Below are 16,670 nucleotides of genomic sequence, written 5' to 3' on the forward strand. Positions count from 1 at the left end.
GACTTGCCTTACTAACAGCACCTAAATGACCACAAATTTTAATTTCTAATCCAAATACTTGTTCCACTTTACTAGCTGCATTTTCTTCAGTAACTTTATTACATGTATGCAGTGCAAAATAATTTAAAGTTTGAGTATTTTCTTTTTGTTTAAGGGGTTCAGAATCACGTGGAACATAAAAACACTGTGTAAAAATGAATCAGTGTCGTCGGGTGAAGCTTCAGGCTGATCTTTCCAGAGCTAAAGGCCAGAGCTAATAAGTGCTTCACTACCAGATGTGTCCAACGACAGCAGAACGGAAAAGCGCAGACATCCTGACCTTTACTTGTGACAATTAGACGGCAGAGAAACAGAGAGCGGGATCTGAGACAAATGTGTCGGTGACTAAGAGGCGTTGCAAAGATTTACTGGGTCCTCCCTGTCAGATGTAATTGAAACAGAGACAAAGTGATGGCTGAATATTTCCTGTCATGGCGGCTCCTTCATATCAAACACAACGCCATGGATTCTGCTGCTCAGTGACAGAAACCAGTTATAATAGCTTAATATGTTTTACATGGTTGGATTTAGAAGTGAACTTTTGACTTACACTATTTACACTTACAGAGCAAAATTGGGTTTAAAAATGCATTGATTAAAGAGTTTTGTACATTTTTGTTTTGTTCTGTCAAGCAATTGATACCTTGGAATACATGTTGCTATCCGATGCACCGTTAGCTTCTACAGGAGATTATTTATGTGGATGAAGTGGCACAAAACGACCTCATGCAACCCAATTCTAGGTACAAAGCAATTTTAAAAACCTAACTATTTTCCTTGTCTTACTAATGTAATGTTTGCAAAAAAAATAAAAATACAAAAAGGACCCCTCAGGTCCTGCTTGCAATAATTGGACTTGATTAGCTGGAATTATTCTAATTGACCACTGTGCTATTTTCTCCGGTTGGTACCCATTTACAAGAAAAATTGGTTTCCTGGAAACTTCCCTTTGGATTTGTAAAATGCAGTCGATTTAACCTTATTTTATCCTCCAATGCCTGATGACATTTAGCGAACACTGGTGTTAAAACATGCTGCAGGATTAAAGGGAGATTTGAGCCAACAACAAAACTCCCCAATACCTGATGCAGGTAACCTCAAAGGACTTCAAGAGGCAGTTTTTTAGCTTTACATCATATAATAATGTTTTTCTCTCATCAACAACAAACCCGAAGTGTTGCTTTGATTCTTTCATGAATGTTTGTAAAAAAAACAACAACAACTTAGATCTCTATGACAACCATTTAGCTGTGCAAAACGACTGGGTGGACCTAGATCCGCCTAAGAGACACAGCTTCCCCTTGGAGCAGCAGTTTCCAAGCAACTCCCCCACTGAGCTCCTTCAGACTAACCAGCAGCAATTAGCAAAAGCCTTGTAGAACTGCACATTTGCTGAGCTCATTATAGGAGCAGAGTTTCAAAAAGAGCAGAAGATTTTAAAGAGATAGAGGCCCAATTTCAGGGTGTTAAATTAGCAAATTATATTTATTTTAAGTCATACTTGATATATACAGCATTTTTAAAACAACTTTAGTTAACATATGTACTTAATTGTGCTATAAAATGACCTTGAAAACACATTGCACTACTTAAACCTGAAACCAAGTGGATTTTTGTCATTTGAGCAGTGCAGGCTGTGTATGCAACAGGTAAGGAAGAAAGCCAGTCAAGGTGCAGTGGGATTTTTCTGCTCCACCTTTTGAGAAGAGATCAAGCCTGACAAAGTTGCTGTGGTCAGATGCATCACTGTACGAAGCAGGCAAGTAAACAAAAGACTGCTGAATCATTAATACCGCCATGATATTCCACCTGACAAGAAAATATGAGAGGCTGTAAAATTCAAAGAGACATGAGTTAAATGAAGAGCTAGTTTACAGTGTGAGACAGGTGAGAGGAGACCGGCAGCGCCGCAGACAGCCAGGCAGGCAGCCGAAAAGGAAAGAGCGCTGGAGTGAGAGCTCATCATTTGCATTAGAATAGCAGGACTGGATGGTAATTTCAGCAGCCTGATAACATGTCATCCGGACGGAGAGACTAATAGGCTCGATACTGGCCAACACTGAATGTTTCCTGCAGACATGACATTTCCATTCAAGCTTCAAGTGCAGCATTGGAACTTTGAACACTCAACACACACAGTGATGTGAATAAGCACCTAATTAGTTGGCCATACTCACACACCAAACATGCTCCAACTTAAGGTACAGCCTCCATTTTACATCAAATTAATTTGGACATTGATTAAAAGAAACACATTCATTTTTCTAAAGGCTGTTCCACAATATTTGAACCAGAGTAGCTGGTAACCTCCCCACCAACCAAAATAAAAAAGGAAAATATTTGAACACAGAGAACATGGTGAGCTTTTGGCAAGTTCACTCCATTCATTTTCACTGATAGATGGAGCGAAAGCTTATGATTAAAATGTGAAAACGATTGTACAGAAAGGAGAAAATTAAAATGATAATCTATGGAACAGAGACTGGAGATAGAACATTTTAGTAACAAGATAAAGAAAGAATTGAACAGAAGCATTGAGAACTGAAAATCAAAATCTCACCAGATAGACATAAAGCCTAAACTGATTCATCCTGCAGCTGCTGAATATTAAAATAATCTTGCAGGCTCATTGGCTAAGCACTTAAGCCATGGATGAAAGTTAAAAAAAAAACATGGGAATTCTGCAAACCAGTTTAATATTCACTAGAAATAAAGTTTTAAATCAAAACGCCAGCCTGCAAATGCTGCAAATGTCTGGGCTGCAAATGCATGATGCAACTCTTCCAGTTCATCACATCCTGAACGTTTTCTACTGATTTGAGTTCTGGAGACTGTGGAGGCCATAGGAGAACAGTGAAATAACAGCAATCAAAATGTCAAAAGGATTAAGCCTAAATTAACTAGATGAATAAAATTACGAATAAAGCTATAATATTACAAAGTCAATATAATATTAAAGTCAAAATAATACAAAAATAAAGTGATAATATTGTAAGAATAATGTTAAAATTATACAAAAATAAAGTCCTAATAGTATGAGAATTAAGTCACAATATTACAAGGAAAATGCTGTAATATTATAAGATCTCCAACATAAAAAATAAAAAAAATCAGTCAGCCAAATGCGGTAAAATGAGAAATGTTGAGCAACTTGTGAAGTTATACTTCAGTATTAGTTTTGATCTTAGTTGTATTGTTTTCCATTTTGGATTATGGGGACCTGTTGTATATGACATCCTCAGCTCAAAGTCTTCAAAAGAAACAGACTGACTCTGTTTAGCATTCTTCTCTGACGTTACAAACTAACTGTAAAACCTCGACCAGCTGAAATTGGGTAGAAATCACTTGACAAACTTGCTATTTTTGCAATATAGTTATTTTCCAGTCAGTAGATTTTCACTTCTTCTATCATCTTGCTCCTGTTCCACCATCAACAAGAGTTATGAAAAAAACATATGCACATGTGTAAAGTAAATACAAATGCATGTGTTTTGTTCTTGCTATTGTAGGAAGTTAATCATTTCCATTCATTGAGGAAATAAGTGAACTGAAAGCAAAGCTGCTCCTCGGGTAACTAACAGCATTAGCAGCGGCAGCAGCAATGGGGAATGAGACGGAGGCTTTCATTTATTCATTGATTTTCTCAGCAAACAGATGGGATCCTTTGGGCATGGCACCAATAAATCAGGAGGGAAGAAACAGTGACACTCTTCTGACCTGCTAAGACATACAGTCTGAAGTGACTGCAATTTACGAGTCTGCTATGGGTTTGCAGTAATCAATTATTATTTACTTTTTAAACCTAAATGTATCACTTCATATTAGCTGGTAATTGCTGGTTAGTCATAATATCACAACTATAGCTAAATTTAAAAAAAAAAAAAAAATCGTTTTTAGTGTAGAAGTTAACCAGGTTTTATTGTGTGGAATTTTAGGAAAGTTTCCAATAACCTATCCATCCATTTTCTTCATTTTTGTAGTTTCAATTGGATCTCTACTGTTCCTAAAAACAAACCACGCACTTAAAAATAGCGCTTGGTTTTTTGGCAATAAGTTAATGGTTTTTTTTTTGTTGTTGTTGTTGTTGTTGTTTTGGTGTCTGGAAAATGAGCCATTTCAAAAACATTCCATATGTGAAGTCACAAATCAGAATCTCCAGCAAAACCCAGTCTGTTACTTAGCAACCCCAGTGGAGCTCCGCCCGTTACCTAGCAACCAAAGCTGTATGTGCTGCTCAATAGCTGCTGTAAAAGACAAGTGTTCTGTTGATGACTAACCATCCAGAAACCACTTGCTGCATTGTTGTTGGTTGTGCAGGAGGCTCCACTTCTGCTTTTCAAAGCAAGTTTAAACATTGAGTTATGCAGCAGCTTTATGAATGACAGCTGACCTCACACAACCCCTAAGCTGATGACCTTTTCTTGAGAAACTAGATAACAAACCATTTATATTACATTTATGGGGATTGAACTGTAAATACATCTCTACTTTACTCTTAGCGGCTTAGCCTCTGAAAAGGTACATAAGAAATTAATTATTGTAAAAAGTTCTTGCATTAGTCCAGCTGTAGATCTAATTGAGATCAGAAGTATCACTACAAAGCAGATGAGAAACTGAAATCTCTGCAGAAGTAAAAGAACAGATAATATGAAGACAGTTTTGTTCATGTTCAGATATTTCCAACCAGCAATCATGATTCCAATCTATCAGCACATTTCTTTTAATTCCACATGTATCAGTTTGGCTTTTAAATACAATATGCTAAATTACTGGCAGTATCAAAAAATATTCATTTTAACCAGTTGTGTCGAGCAAATGTGTTTTACAAATATGTTCACTATTTGAACAGCTTTTCAAGTCCTGCTTGTTCACATATGAACAAACAAAGGCAGCAGATGGGCTGCTGCTGAATTTCTTCATGCTCAGCTTCCTTTGCCTTCCCAGGTGGTGAGAATCAGTCAGAACCAGATTAAACCCGCCTTGCACTCCCGGCTGATTCTGGGCTTTGATGTCGAGATAAAGCAGCGATCCCAAAATCTCAATTTTTGTCAAAGCCTCAAATCAGATTTCTGCACGAGACTTCCAGCTGGTGGAACAAACACCATTCACATTCCTGATACAAGCCTCTGGTGCAAAAAACAAAACAAAGCATCAGCTACAGCAGAGAATAAAGACAAAGAAAGCTTAATCTTGTGTTGTCTTGTCTCTCAAAATACATTCTGATCCTCTATATATTTCAACATCTCACTGCTGCTGTGATAGTTTATCTGAGAGGCTATAAAAACAGATTTAGATTTTGATATTTTGGCTTTCGTGCTGCAGGGTTTAAACACTTATTCAGCCATTGTGGCATGGATTTTGTGCCTAACTGTGTTTACTTTAAATAAATCTTGTTTGTGCAGTTTATTTTCAATGTTGCCTTCAGCCTGAAAGCTAAAAGTAAAGCTTTCAAATGACCATAAAACAGTTGAACAGGACAATCTATTTCTAAAAGAATTTTCGTGTTCTTGCCTGTTTTGCAAAGAATGAGTTTGTGCTTTGAAAACAGAACTCTGTAATTTCAATCCAGTTATTGTGATGAACTAAAGTTAAGATCTAAAGTTAAGGTCCAACTGGCTCTGTGTCTGAAACTGATACAAAGAGAAGAAAAAGCAATGAAAAAATAAATCCTGTCATTAAGAAATGGTGGGAAAAACCTGCAAGCAAAGTCTGCAAGTTTTAGTTAGAAGACAAAATCTGCAGGAAAAGTAATCCAAACTGAATTACTCATCTTCTCTTGAAGAAAGAACAATATCTAAAGCCAATCAGTGAATGATTATCACTTATTACCAGATTAGGTCACAGACTGAGCTTTTCCTCACCGTCTCTCCGGTTGAGTTTGGCGAATCCCGGTGCGTGGCTGCTGGACAGCTGGGAGGAGCTCCTGAAGGACGAAGGCAGCAGGTTGGACACCAAAGGGCTGTCACACTCTTCTACAAAACAAAACAAAAACATGGTTAAAACTAATGGTTTAAAATGGATCAAGTCTTGATTTCAGTGGTTAAACAGCTAAAAGTTGCCTGAACTCTATTTTTATCCACTTATGGCATTTCTTTGAAAGTCATTTACCAGAGTACACAAAATCTGACCAGAAGAATTATGAATATTCTGATTTTCTCTTCTTAATCATGCTGGGTGTGGATTCATTCTAGTTGTGTTTAATACCCAATAAAATCTCCAGCTGTCTTCAAACTGTGATTCAGAAAGACTTCCACAAAGATAATCTCTGTCTGTAGGTGTGGAATCATGTAAGAAACATTGTTTATCTCTGGGTTGACCCTAAAGTTGACTGGCAGCTTGGCCTTGACTTACCCTGCTTCTTGTTTCCCGTTCGCTGGGATTGGATCCAGACTTTCATCTCAAACAAACAGAGTGAAAACTTTCAACAGCATTTATATCCAGTTGTCTAAGCAAAACCCAAACACGCCTCAGTCTAACACCTCCAAGCTAATAGATGTCGTACTCCTCCACCGAGACAAGAGCCAATTACTATGATTCATGCAGCAGAGAGATCCAGGCCTACAACTCTGACAACGAGGCTTTGGCTTCGATTTCTGCGTCAGCCTCAGCGATCACCTCGTCCCTGTAGCACAGGTCTCTTTATCTGAGTCCTCATAACCAGAAAATGCTTGATCAGTTTAATTGTGCAGAAACACAAAAATTGGGTTAATTATATATTTTTATTTGTGAAAGAAATGCTCCAGTCATAACAGCAATTAGGTTTTGCCATATGCTGTTCATCTCTCCATGTTCATTTTTGTCTGGAAGGTGTTACCATATTAGTTCATTCTTTTGATTTTTGTTTATTAGTTTGTCATTGTTTTCTGTTCTTTGAGGATCTGACACTAGTTTTCTTAAATGAAATCATAATACACTAGGAGAAATCCTGTCTGTAAGCTAATAAAATAATCTATTTTGAAGTAACAGAAAGATTAAAAAGTAAAATTTTGAACAAGTTGACCCAAAAAAAGTTAAATACTGTCGATTAATTCCTTTTCATTTCACTTCATGTTGCATCCAGGAATAAATCAGAGCCTAGTGGCATTGTAATTTCTATTTCTTCAAACCATCAGTGTTTTAAAAATATATGAGTTTAGAAATGTTGATTTTTAAATTTGAACTAATAAGCTTGCTTAATTATAAAAACTATACGTTTCAACATATTCTGAAAAAGTCCTAAGCAGCTTAAAATAAATATCAATGATTTTATTTGTTCACAATTTATGCTGAACTGCTTTTATGTAAAGAATAAGGGGATTGTGAAAAGAAAACTGTTTAATAAGCTTTAAGGTTATGACGCTGAACCGGGCGTTAAATTTGACGTCATAATTTAATTTTTCTTTCTATTCCTATCACAATATCCCAAACTCACTTCCTCAAAAACTTTAATGCATGACACCTGAAATGATACAGCCTACCAAATATTTCATTCGAGCAGCTCTTTGTGATGGCGATGCTGCAGATACTGAGAAGATGACGGGATTTAAAATACTGTGCAGCTCAAATGATGAGATAAGCAAAGTAAACCATATCAGACGAAGTTCTTACATCTTTCATTGCTGCTCCATTTTATCCAATTTGACTCACACAGCTTGAGTTATCCCACAGAGCTTGAGCACAGCTGCCAAAACACAGAAGTGCCAAATTTTTAGCAGAAGTCATTAAAAGCCAGAGCAGCATAAAAATCTACATAATTGACAAAACGCATAGTTCAGCTTGCTGTTAAGTAAAGACACACAAAATGTTTCCTGTGTTCAGTTTGACACTTGCAGAAGAGATTAAGGGAATTTTAATACATTTCTCAAACTGAGAAACAAGGAAATTTTCCCAAATATTGTTGGATTCTGACTGGGTGAAATTGGCAGAAAAGACAAAGAAGACGACAGGAAGTGGTATGAGGATGATGGATTTTTTTAAATGACTTATCGGTGAACAAATTTATTCATGTGTGATTTTAATTACGTTTCTTTTTTAATGGAAACACTGCAATTGTAAAATTGTGTTTAACATTACATCGAATATTGACGAAGTTTCAGGCACATTTAACATGGAAACGCAGGTAAACATAAACCAACTGGGAACATAGTAAAACTGATCTAAGAGAAATAAATCCAAATGCACAAAGAACAAAACACTAATTTTAGATCTAAATCATAAACAGAGAAACAAATTACAAAGGAATGAGCTAGTATGGCAACACCATTGTACCAATAATGAAAATAGAAATGAACTGAATACAGAGAGCACTTGTGTATCACAGCACATTTTCCGTCATAATCTTGCAGATGATTAGGAACATTTTTAAAACATTTTTTGGCCTTGGTTTGTTTTGTTGCAGTCATTTCTGATAAATACCATCAGCGCTTAATATGTCTGCCTATAGATACTGGAGTCAAAACTGTATTCAAAGGCTAAAATCTAATATTGTTTCTAACAATATCAGAAATAATAGTTTTTACTTTTTACAAATGTATTTTGGGAAGAAAGATTTCCAAACCTTTCAAATACATTTTTTCTCTTTCGATTGAATCCTCTCAAATTTACAGACTTGTAATCTTTTCCCAACTTTAAATGTAAACATAAATCCTGTCAGATGAAACATTTTCTTGAACTTTATAATATGCACAAACTAGAACAGTTTGAACGCTCATTCATATTTAATTCCACCGGGTTCCCCTGAATAGATGGGGGGTTTTAATCCCTGTAGGCTTTGCCCTGACACACACTTGTCACAGTGGGTGGTGGGGAGAACAAAGTGTAAAAAGCAGGTGAATTACAGCAGTCTGAAGAGGTAAAATAAGAGGGACGGCTCTCCAGCGTGGAGTGCTATAATCCCCCGAGGAGATAATGTGCGATGAGAGCACAGCCTCGCTGAGGTAGCGTTCAAAGAGAGGGCAGCGGAGTTAAAAACACACTGTGGGCTTTCCTCAGCGGAGCGTTGGCATTTAAGAGCCAACGTCTGGCTCTTAAATGAAGTGACCGGTGGAGCAAAAAAACAGGCAGCTCAGAGGACTCACCAGCTTTGTGGAGGGTTTAACTCTCAAACCAACAGTTTCTATTCTTATTCACACAATTTTCAAATTTTCTGGAAAACAAATGATTACCTAAATTGTATAGCTCTGTGTGGATCTCCAGTTTGTTTGGCTGGAAAGTTTGGTTCGCTTGGGGAGATGTGAATGTGTAATCAAACTCTGATGAGGACCAAAAACTTTAAACTTTGGTCCGCCTAAAAACCTACCTCTCAGTTCGGTTGAAGTAAACCCTGGACCGGTTTGAATGCATATGTGAACATCAAGCAGACCATAAACCGCTGCAAAAGCAGGAAGCAGACTACAGTGCAGGGCATTCTGGGTAAATACAACCAAAACAAAAACGAGAGTCTAGCACCAGCGGGAGAAATGACCAGAGGTTTTATACCAAAGAAAAAAGAGAAATCCTGCAATAATCTACCGCCACTTCATTTTTGTTTACATTTCATTAAGAAATAAGTTGTGGTCAGTGTTTTGTTCTGATATTTGTGTGTTGTTTTCTTCTGTGGTTCATTGTGCAGCGCCCCCACAGGCGAGGAGGGGAACAGGCTTTGGTTCATTTGACACCATTTGGTGTGAAAACCATGGTGAAAGCACCCTTAATGACCGTAGCTATTCTTTACAACAGTTTTACAGTGAAAGATCATCACCGTTTCACTTTTAGCAGACAGAGGTCTGTAATTTAACATAATAATTGGCAAAGGAAAATCACCTTGTTGTCAATTAAATATACAGAATCTACCAAGAAAAGATCACAGAAATAAGCCTTTAAATCCACACTGCACATAGCAAAACCACATAAACCTATTTCCAAAATGGAAAAAAGCAGGCAATGTTATAAAAGCTCAGAATGACAATAGAGACCTAAAACCCTGTTATGAGTCGAGATAAGGACACTTTAGAGCTGGGGACCTTACAAAAAAGGAAATCCACTTGAACTTTACTGTAGCGAAAATTTTTATTTGTTCTCTGATACAAAGCTATAGGAGAAAAACTTGTTTTTTCCAAAAGTTTACTCTTTAAAGAAAAGAACAGGTATCTATGACATATTGAGCGATCTCTAAAAAAAATAATAAACTATCCCCATCACATAAATATTTGATCACATCTGCTGCCACAGGAGGATGTAGGGGTAATGAGGTCTTTCTTGAAACAAATCAACCCATCCAAACTGTCCCTTTGATTAGTCAGAGTAAAGAAAGTGCGATTCTGACAGCCCAGAAACTTCCAAAAGATTTTTTTTTTTTAAACTCTGGAGAGCAGAAGCCTTGGCACTGTCAAGGTTGATTCATCTCCTCAAACACGACAGGCTCGCTAATACCCAGTTTGGAGGAAAATACGCTCATTCACGTGCACTTTTCCACTTTTATGCTATTTCACTGAATTAAAAACACTAGCCAGAGAGTTCGTGACAGAGACTGAGACCCTGAATACTAATGAGCTCCATCCATCACCCCAGAAACTGCAATGAAGTGAAGGTTTTTGCTCTTCTGAGCTATGCAAACCCTCTGCCCCCTCCATCCATCCACAAGCCCAGAGTTCAGCAGTCCGCTGTTCGAGACGAGCCGGCTCACTTAGCCATTCAGGGCATGGAGCAGAGAACAGGATAATGAGGCTCCAGCAGAGCTTGTTTTTGCAGCTCACAACTAACAATCATCCTCCAGCATAAAACGTCAAAGTTCATTTTACTAATGCGCACCGCTCTACCTAAAGTTTCGCCCAAAGGGGTTGAACCTTGGTGAGCAGCGCACTTTTTCAAGTTCAGAGCAAAGCTAAAGTGAAAACTTAGGTAAATCACAACATGGGTTTATGCAAAGCATTAAAACATTGGGTGGAGGGCAAATGTTAAACTTTCAGGATCCTTTCCTTGTTTTATTTGTTATCAATTTTCTATCCACAGCAGAACATGTTCAAGCTATTTAGGGCTTAATTTTTGATTAAAACAGGAATGTTTTCATCAAAAATTCAGACACAGATGCACATCTGCAGTTTTTGTTAAAGTTCCTTAAGGGTTTTATTGAAAGTAACTGATTTGGAAAAAAATTCTTTGGAATGATTTTTTTATTAATTTGATTAATTATTATTACCTTTATCCTTAAAATAACAAAATATCCACTTATCTTTATATTGTGGTCCATCTGATTAAGTATTTCTTAAATACTAAAGTACTGATAATTTAATAATTTACTCAGTACCCGAGCAGAACTTTTTACCAAATACTTTTTTACTCGAGTAATTTCTTGGACGGATACTTTTTACTCTTACTTGAGTACAATTTTTGGTTTCTCTGCTCACCTGTGTCTAACAGTCAGTTTACCTAAGCAATTCTGTAAATAGTTTTTCTACACATTATGTTTTATGGTCTGCTTTTTAGAGTCTCAGCTTAGATTAATCATGTAAAGAAATCTTTAAAGTGACCTCATTGTACATGGTTCAGAGCCAAGCAGCAGCAAAGCCAATTGTTTTCAGTGCACCTTCAATAACCCTTCTTCCTTCAGTAAATTCAGGCTTCGTTTAAAAAAAAAGAAGTTCCCCCAAACTAAATGAAATACAACGATTCACTACTATTGGATTTGCTGGCTTAAAGGACGTGAAAGTCTACCTTTTATTTTTAATCTGCGTTACACAGTTTTAGATTTATATTCTGGCCTTGATAGATAGAGAAAGCTGATTAAAACTGCTGAATTATTCAACAAGAGTCAATGTCTGTTCCAAGCTGCCTGCGGCCCGAGTTGTTAATTGATTAATTGAAATTCAGAGGAGTGTAGTGAGCTAACTAATACCCTGAAGGTAAGGACATGGCAGGAGCGCCCCTATCATAGTTTAATTAGCATAGCTTTGACATGCAATTAATAGTACAAGATGAGAGAATCTGATCAGACTTCAGACCAGCATATGGCACCGACTGCACCACCTACTGCGCTGAATAACTAAAGCTGCGAATACCTGAGTCGTTTCAGTTACTTTACTCAGTACAGACGACTGACTGACTAATTCAAACCCAAAAAGAGAGAAAAGAGAAGACAGTTTTCACAATACAGGCTTCATAAGCATTTTTCTTCAGCGTGATCAACACCGATCATTACTGTCTAGCCGGGTATAGCCGCAGCCTTGATGACAACAATAAATAAATCCCACCTGAAAATGGTGAACCTGGATTTATTCAAGGTCCATTAAATATTAGCTGTGTTTCCATTAGCCATATAATTACGAGATTTAATATTTCTGAAGTAAATTTGCTTAATGTTACAAACCTGTTGCTTTTAACCATAATTAATAGAACACTGACCAACATATTTGATGTGTGTTCATTTTTCATTTTAACAATTTGACTTTGCAAAATGTTAAGTCTGTTACTGGTTTTCACAATAGCTGACTTTAAGATGTGTTTGTTTTCTTATTGTAAAGCAGTTTGAACTGCCTTGTTGATTAAATCTGCTTTACAAACAAACTTGATTGATTGATTTGCTTTTAATTTGAAGGGTACTGGTCTTTTAGGTCTCCAAGCTTCTGGCTCTCAGAAAATGTTTCTCTTCACAATTTCCTGCAGTAAAAATAGCTACATTTTTAGTGCGGTAAATCAGACAAGCCTGCATGTCTGATTTACCGATGAATTAAACATGTACATCAGCTGATATGATTCTTTTCACACGTGAATAAAATGATCCAACATAAAATTGCTGCAACACAATAACAAGACGTCGAATCACAAAACAGGACAGTTTTTTGTTGGAGACCAAGTACTTGAGAGAAGGCAAAGTGCCATAATAGCTTTTCCTCCTTTATGTCAAAATATCTGTCAGCGCCACAGGGTTTCCATAAAGCAGATGCCCACACAAACCAGTCGCTCACATTACCCTAATCTACTGCTGGCTTTAACAGGAGAACCCAATCCTCGTCCTATCTGAGGGTGTCACGGCGAAAAGACGTGTAGGTGGCAGCGTGGGAGACAAAAATGATCAAAACGGCACCAAGGCAACATTTTAAATCTCTTCATCTTCAAACTGCCAGGTCTAACTTGTTTACAAGCCCACGGAGTGGTGAACGAAGCCGCTGAGCTACATGACTTTTTTACAGGGTTCAGTTCAAACACCACTGCTGAAAGCCAAAACATGGCAGTGAATCATAGCGGCAGAATTGAGCTTAATTTTGAAGGAATGCTGCTGGCAACATCCTCTGTACTAATGGCTCCAGCAGGAGATGTGCATAGTAAAATACGACTAATCTACCGGCAGCAGTACGTTAATGACTTGAATATATTTACCTCTTAATTGAAGACATCAATATATTTATGCAAAAAATAATTTAAAAAAAAGAAACAACTTGAGTCAGTCTGGTAAAAAGTGAACAGATATTCAAATCATCCAGAGCTCTCAGACAAATTCATTTATATAAAAACAGAGATGTTAAATTGAATTGGACCCAAGAGGCTCTCACTTTAACACTGAAAGCTTTTATATGCACTCCAGTGAGCTACAACTTTAACTTTTAAAAAAGAGAGCGTCTGAACTCATTTGAAAGTACTTACAGGGTTTAAACTGCGAACAACTGGCTAAAAGTGTCATGTTGGGCAGTGATGGTTCAACGTAAATGAAGAGCTGGCACAGGCGGAGAGTTGATGGTGAATTTTAAAGGAAAGAATAATGAACAAGAAATCACAATACCAAAGAACCCAGATAGCACAAACAAAACATCGTTAAAGAGGCTAACTAGCTTTAGCATTCACATCAGGCTCTGCTGTAATGTAGCAAAGAGCAAGCAGGGGGTAGTATAGGGCTGTGAGTGGCATGCACACTACCATGATTGACAGCACTGCATCCTGGCTCTGATTGGTTGTGTCTAGTTAGCACTGGGAGAAGGTATTTTTCACAGATTTTCTGTTTCATACTATCACGACATTGTGTCGGATTCAACAAATATGTAAAAAAAATATTTTATGTACCAGAGTATCCATTTTCTGAAAAAAAAAAATTAATAAATGTGCTGTACAGTAGTAAACAGCACTGTTCACTTCCAGCAGGAAGGTCCATGCAGAGGTTTTTTTCTGGTCCAACTTCCTCCCACAGTCCAGAAACCTGACTGTCAGGTTAATTGGTCTCTCCAAATTGGCCCTAGCTGTGAATATCTGTCCCAGTAATAAACTGGCAACCAGTCCAAGATGCACTCCGCCACTCGCCCAGTGACAGCTGAAGATTGGCACCAATCCTCCCAATAAGTGGGTATAAACAATGGATGGATGGATAAAGATTTTATCCATTTATACCTGCTGACCTTGGAAGACAAAAATAAAACCTGTAGCTTCAACATGTGTTGAAGAAACTAATTGCTTTCGGCACAAAGGACTATTTTGTCCAGTTTTCTGAAAGGTCTGGGTAGCCATACCTTAAAGAACAGATGCTTCTGATCAGCAAGAACACTTTTTCCCTTAAGAGATTTTTTTATAGATATCCAACCTAATGCCCTGCACCTTACTGGCAGTAATCACTATTCTCCTCAGTGTGTTCCTTTGTTCTTCCTTTATGCCACCCAAACAGCATGTAATGCAACTTAGTTAAAACATCTTTAGCACATTAATATCAAATAAAACCAGCTTTTTCAGAAAGTAAAACCTTTTCTGTCATTTTTTCTAAAACAATTCAACTTCAGTCTGTTATCCCAAGATACTTGTGCTCATTAACAGACTATTGGATATCCTGATAGTGTCATGGTGAGGTAGGACACAGGCAGACCCAGGATGAGGACGATAATGAAAAAATCCACAGAGGCGGCACAGGGAAACAGACTGATGACATACACGACAAGGACCCAACGAAGGACAGAGACAACAGGTGGGGTTAAATACACAGGGAAGGTAATCAGGGAACTGGACACAGCTGGGATCAATCAACAGGGAAGACACAGAGACTAACAGGGGAACAGACTAATAAAGACAGAAAAACCTCAAAATAAATACATAGAAAACACAGATCACAACAGATAGTTGTCGGACTTGAGGCTGTGACAGTCTGATGTTGTTTAAAATCAATCAACATCTCTTTTGTCTTTGAAGTATCTAAACACATGAACACACACACAAATTTAAAGGCTCATCTGACTAACACCAAAAACAAGAAACAAAAGCAAACTATCTTTGTCAGGTCAAAACTGGCGCCAAGATTAAACCTGCAGACTTTCATCATTCATCTTCACTATTTCTGCTCACGATCAGTGCAGATACTTTTTGACTCAAAGTAATTTGACTCTGCACTGCTGAGTTTCTTCTTACTGAATTAGATCAGAAATTTTACAAAAACAATGAAAAAGAAGTGAGTGAATGAGATGGGAAATAAACTCAGGTCTGGACTTTATTGGAAAACAACAGCTTTCAAGCATCTACAATAAGTCTTACGTCAATTGTTTTCCCTTGGTTGTTCTTTGTTTTGTTTAACTTTAGAAGAATGTTTTTTTAATAAACATATATTTGTTTTTTCTTTGATGTGTTTAGTTTTGATTAGATGCTGAAAGTGGACAGTTGGAAGAGGAGGAGATTTTTTAAAAGGCAGAAGCCTATTTCAAAGTCAAAGTTCTTTTAAGTTAAGTTTGATGTATATATCAAACTTAACTTAAGAACTTTGACTTAAAATAGAAATAGACTTAAAATAACAGTCACTTGATTGTGTTATATGTCCTTGAAAATACCTAAAACCACTCCTTTAAACATTACCATGTTGTATCTATGTTGTTTCCAACATTGTTACTGATTTATTTAAGTGTTTCAACACATTTTAAAATGATCAAGCTCTGCTTAGAAAATGGTTCTTCTGCACTAACAATATTAGAATAAACATAAAAACATGCGCAGTTCGAAAGAGCGAAGTGCCGCCATCTTTGACGTCTTTGCTGGGCAAAACAGCGCCATCTGGTGGACTAAAACTTATCTCACAAACCTTTTCTCACTTCTCCCAATATGTAAGGTTACATCAACACCAACAAAGAGATAACATCTTCAGCTAGTGGAAATATCATAAACATAAAATAATATCCTAAAATAACAGACAAAGTCACATTTTCCCAAAGAAGGTGGTGATTTGTTTTGTTGCAAAAATAATTTTTGGTAAAAGATGACTTAGGTCAATATTTTAGGAAGATGGTTGTATGCAAATCCATTGTATTCAAACTAAAGAAATTAACGTTTCTATCCTCTCTTCTGATTAAACTATCTAGCATAGCAAGCTCCATAGCAAATAGAGTTTATATTTAAATGTAATTTAGGTTCAGGAAGGTAAATCTTGTCTTAGACTAGAAAACATCTGTGCCAATAGTTAAAATAAGCAGATTAATAGGAGAGATTTTAGCCGACCAATCTTTCTTCAGCTTCGACTCATGAAGGTGACGGTGGAAAAAAGTGGAACTGTTCTTTTTTAAAAAGTTGCTGCAGATTAAAATTAAATTAGCAGTAAGGGAACAGAAGCAAACTCAATGTCAAACAGGATTAGAGTCACTTCTGAATCATTCATAGAGGCATTTTGTGCAGTCTTGCAAAACTGAACGCTGGACATTAAAACACAGGCAGCCTTGGCCACT

At 37.0% G+C, this 16,670-nt stretch overlaps 1 protein-coding gene across 2 annotated transcripts in view; it reads right to left on the reverse strand.

The window, feature by feature from the left end:
* cntnap3 (contactin associated protein family member 3) overlaps positions 1 to 16,670 on the reverse strand; it is a 106,459-nt gene that overhangs the window by 66,641 nt on the left and 23,148 nt on the right. For both annotated transcript variants that reach the window (XM_016671518.1, XM_016671517.1), the window contains exon 2: positions 5,901 to 6,011. In XM_016671518.1, coding sequence (XP_016527004.1) covers positions 5,901 to 6,011 — 111 coding nt within the window. The remainder of the gene's footprint in view (positions 1 to 5,900; positions 6,012 to 16,670) is intronic.

This window comes from Poecilia formosa, unplaced genomic scaffold, assembly GCF_000485575.1.
Source record: "Poecilia formosa unplaced genomic scaffold, Poecilia_formosa-5.1.2 Scaffold45, whole genome shotgun sequence".
Taxonomy (NCBI): Eukaryota; Metazoa; Chordata; class Actinopteri; order Cyprinodontiformes; family Poeciliidae; genus Poecilia; species Poecilia formosa.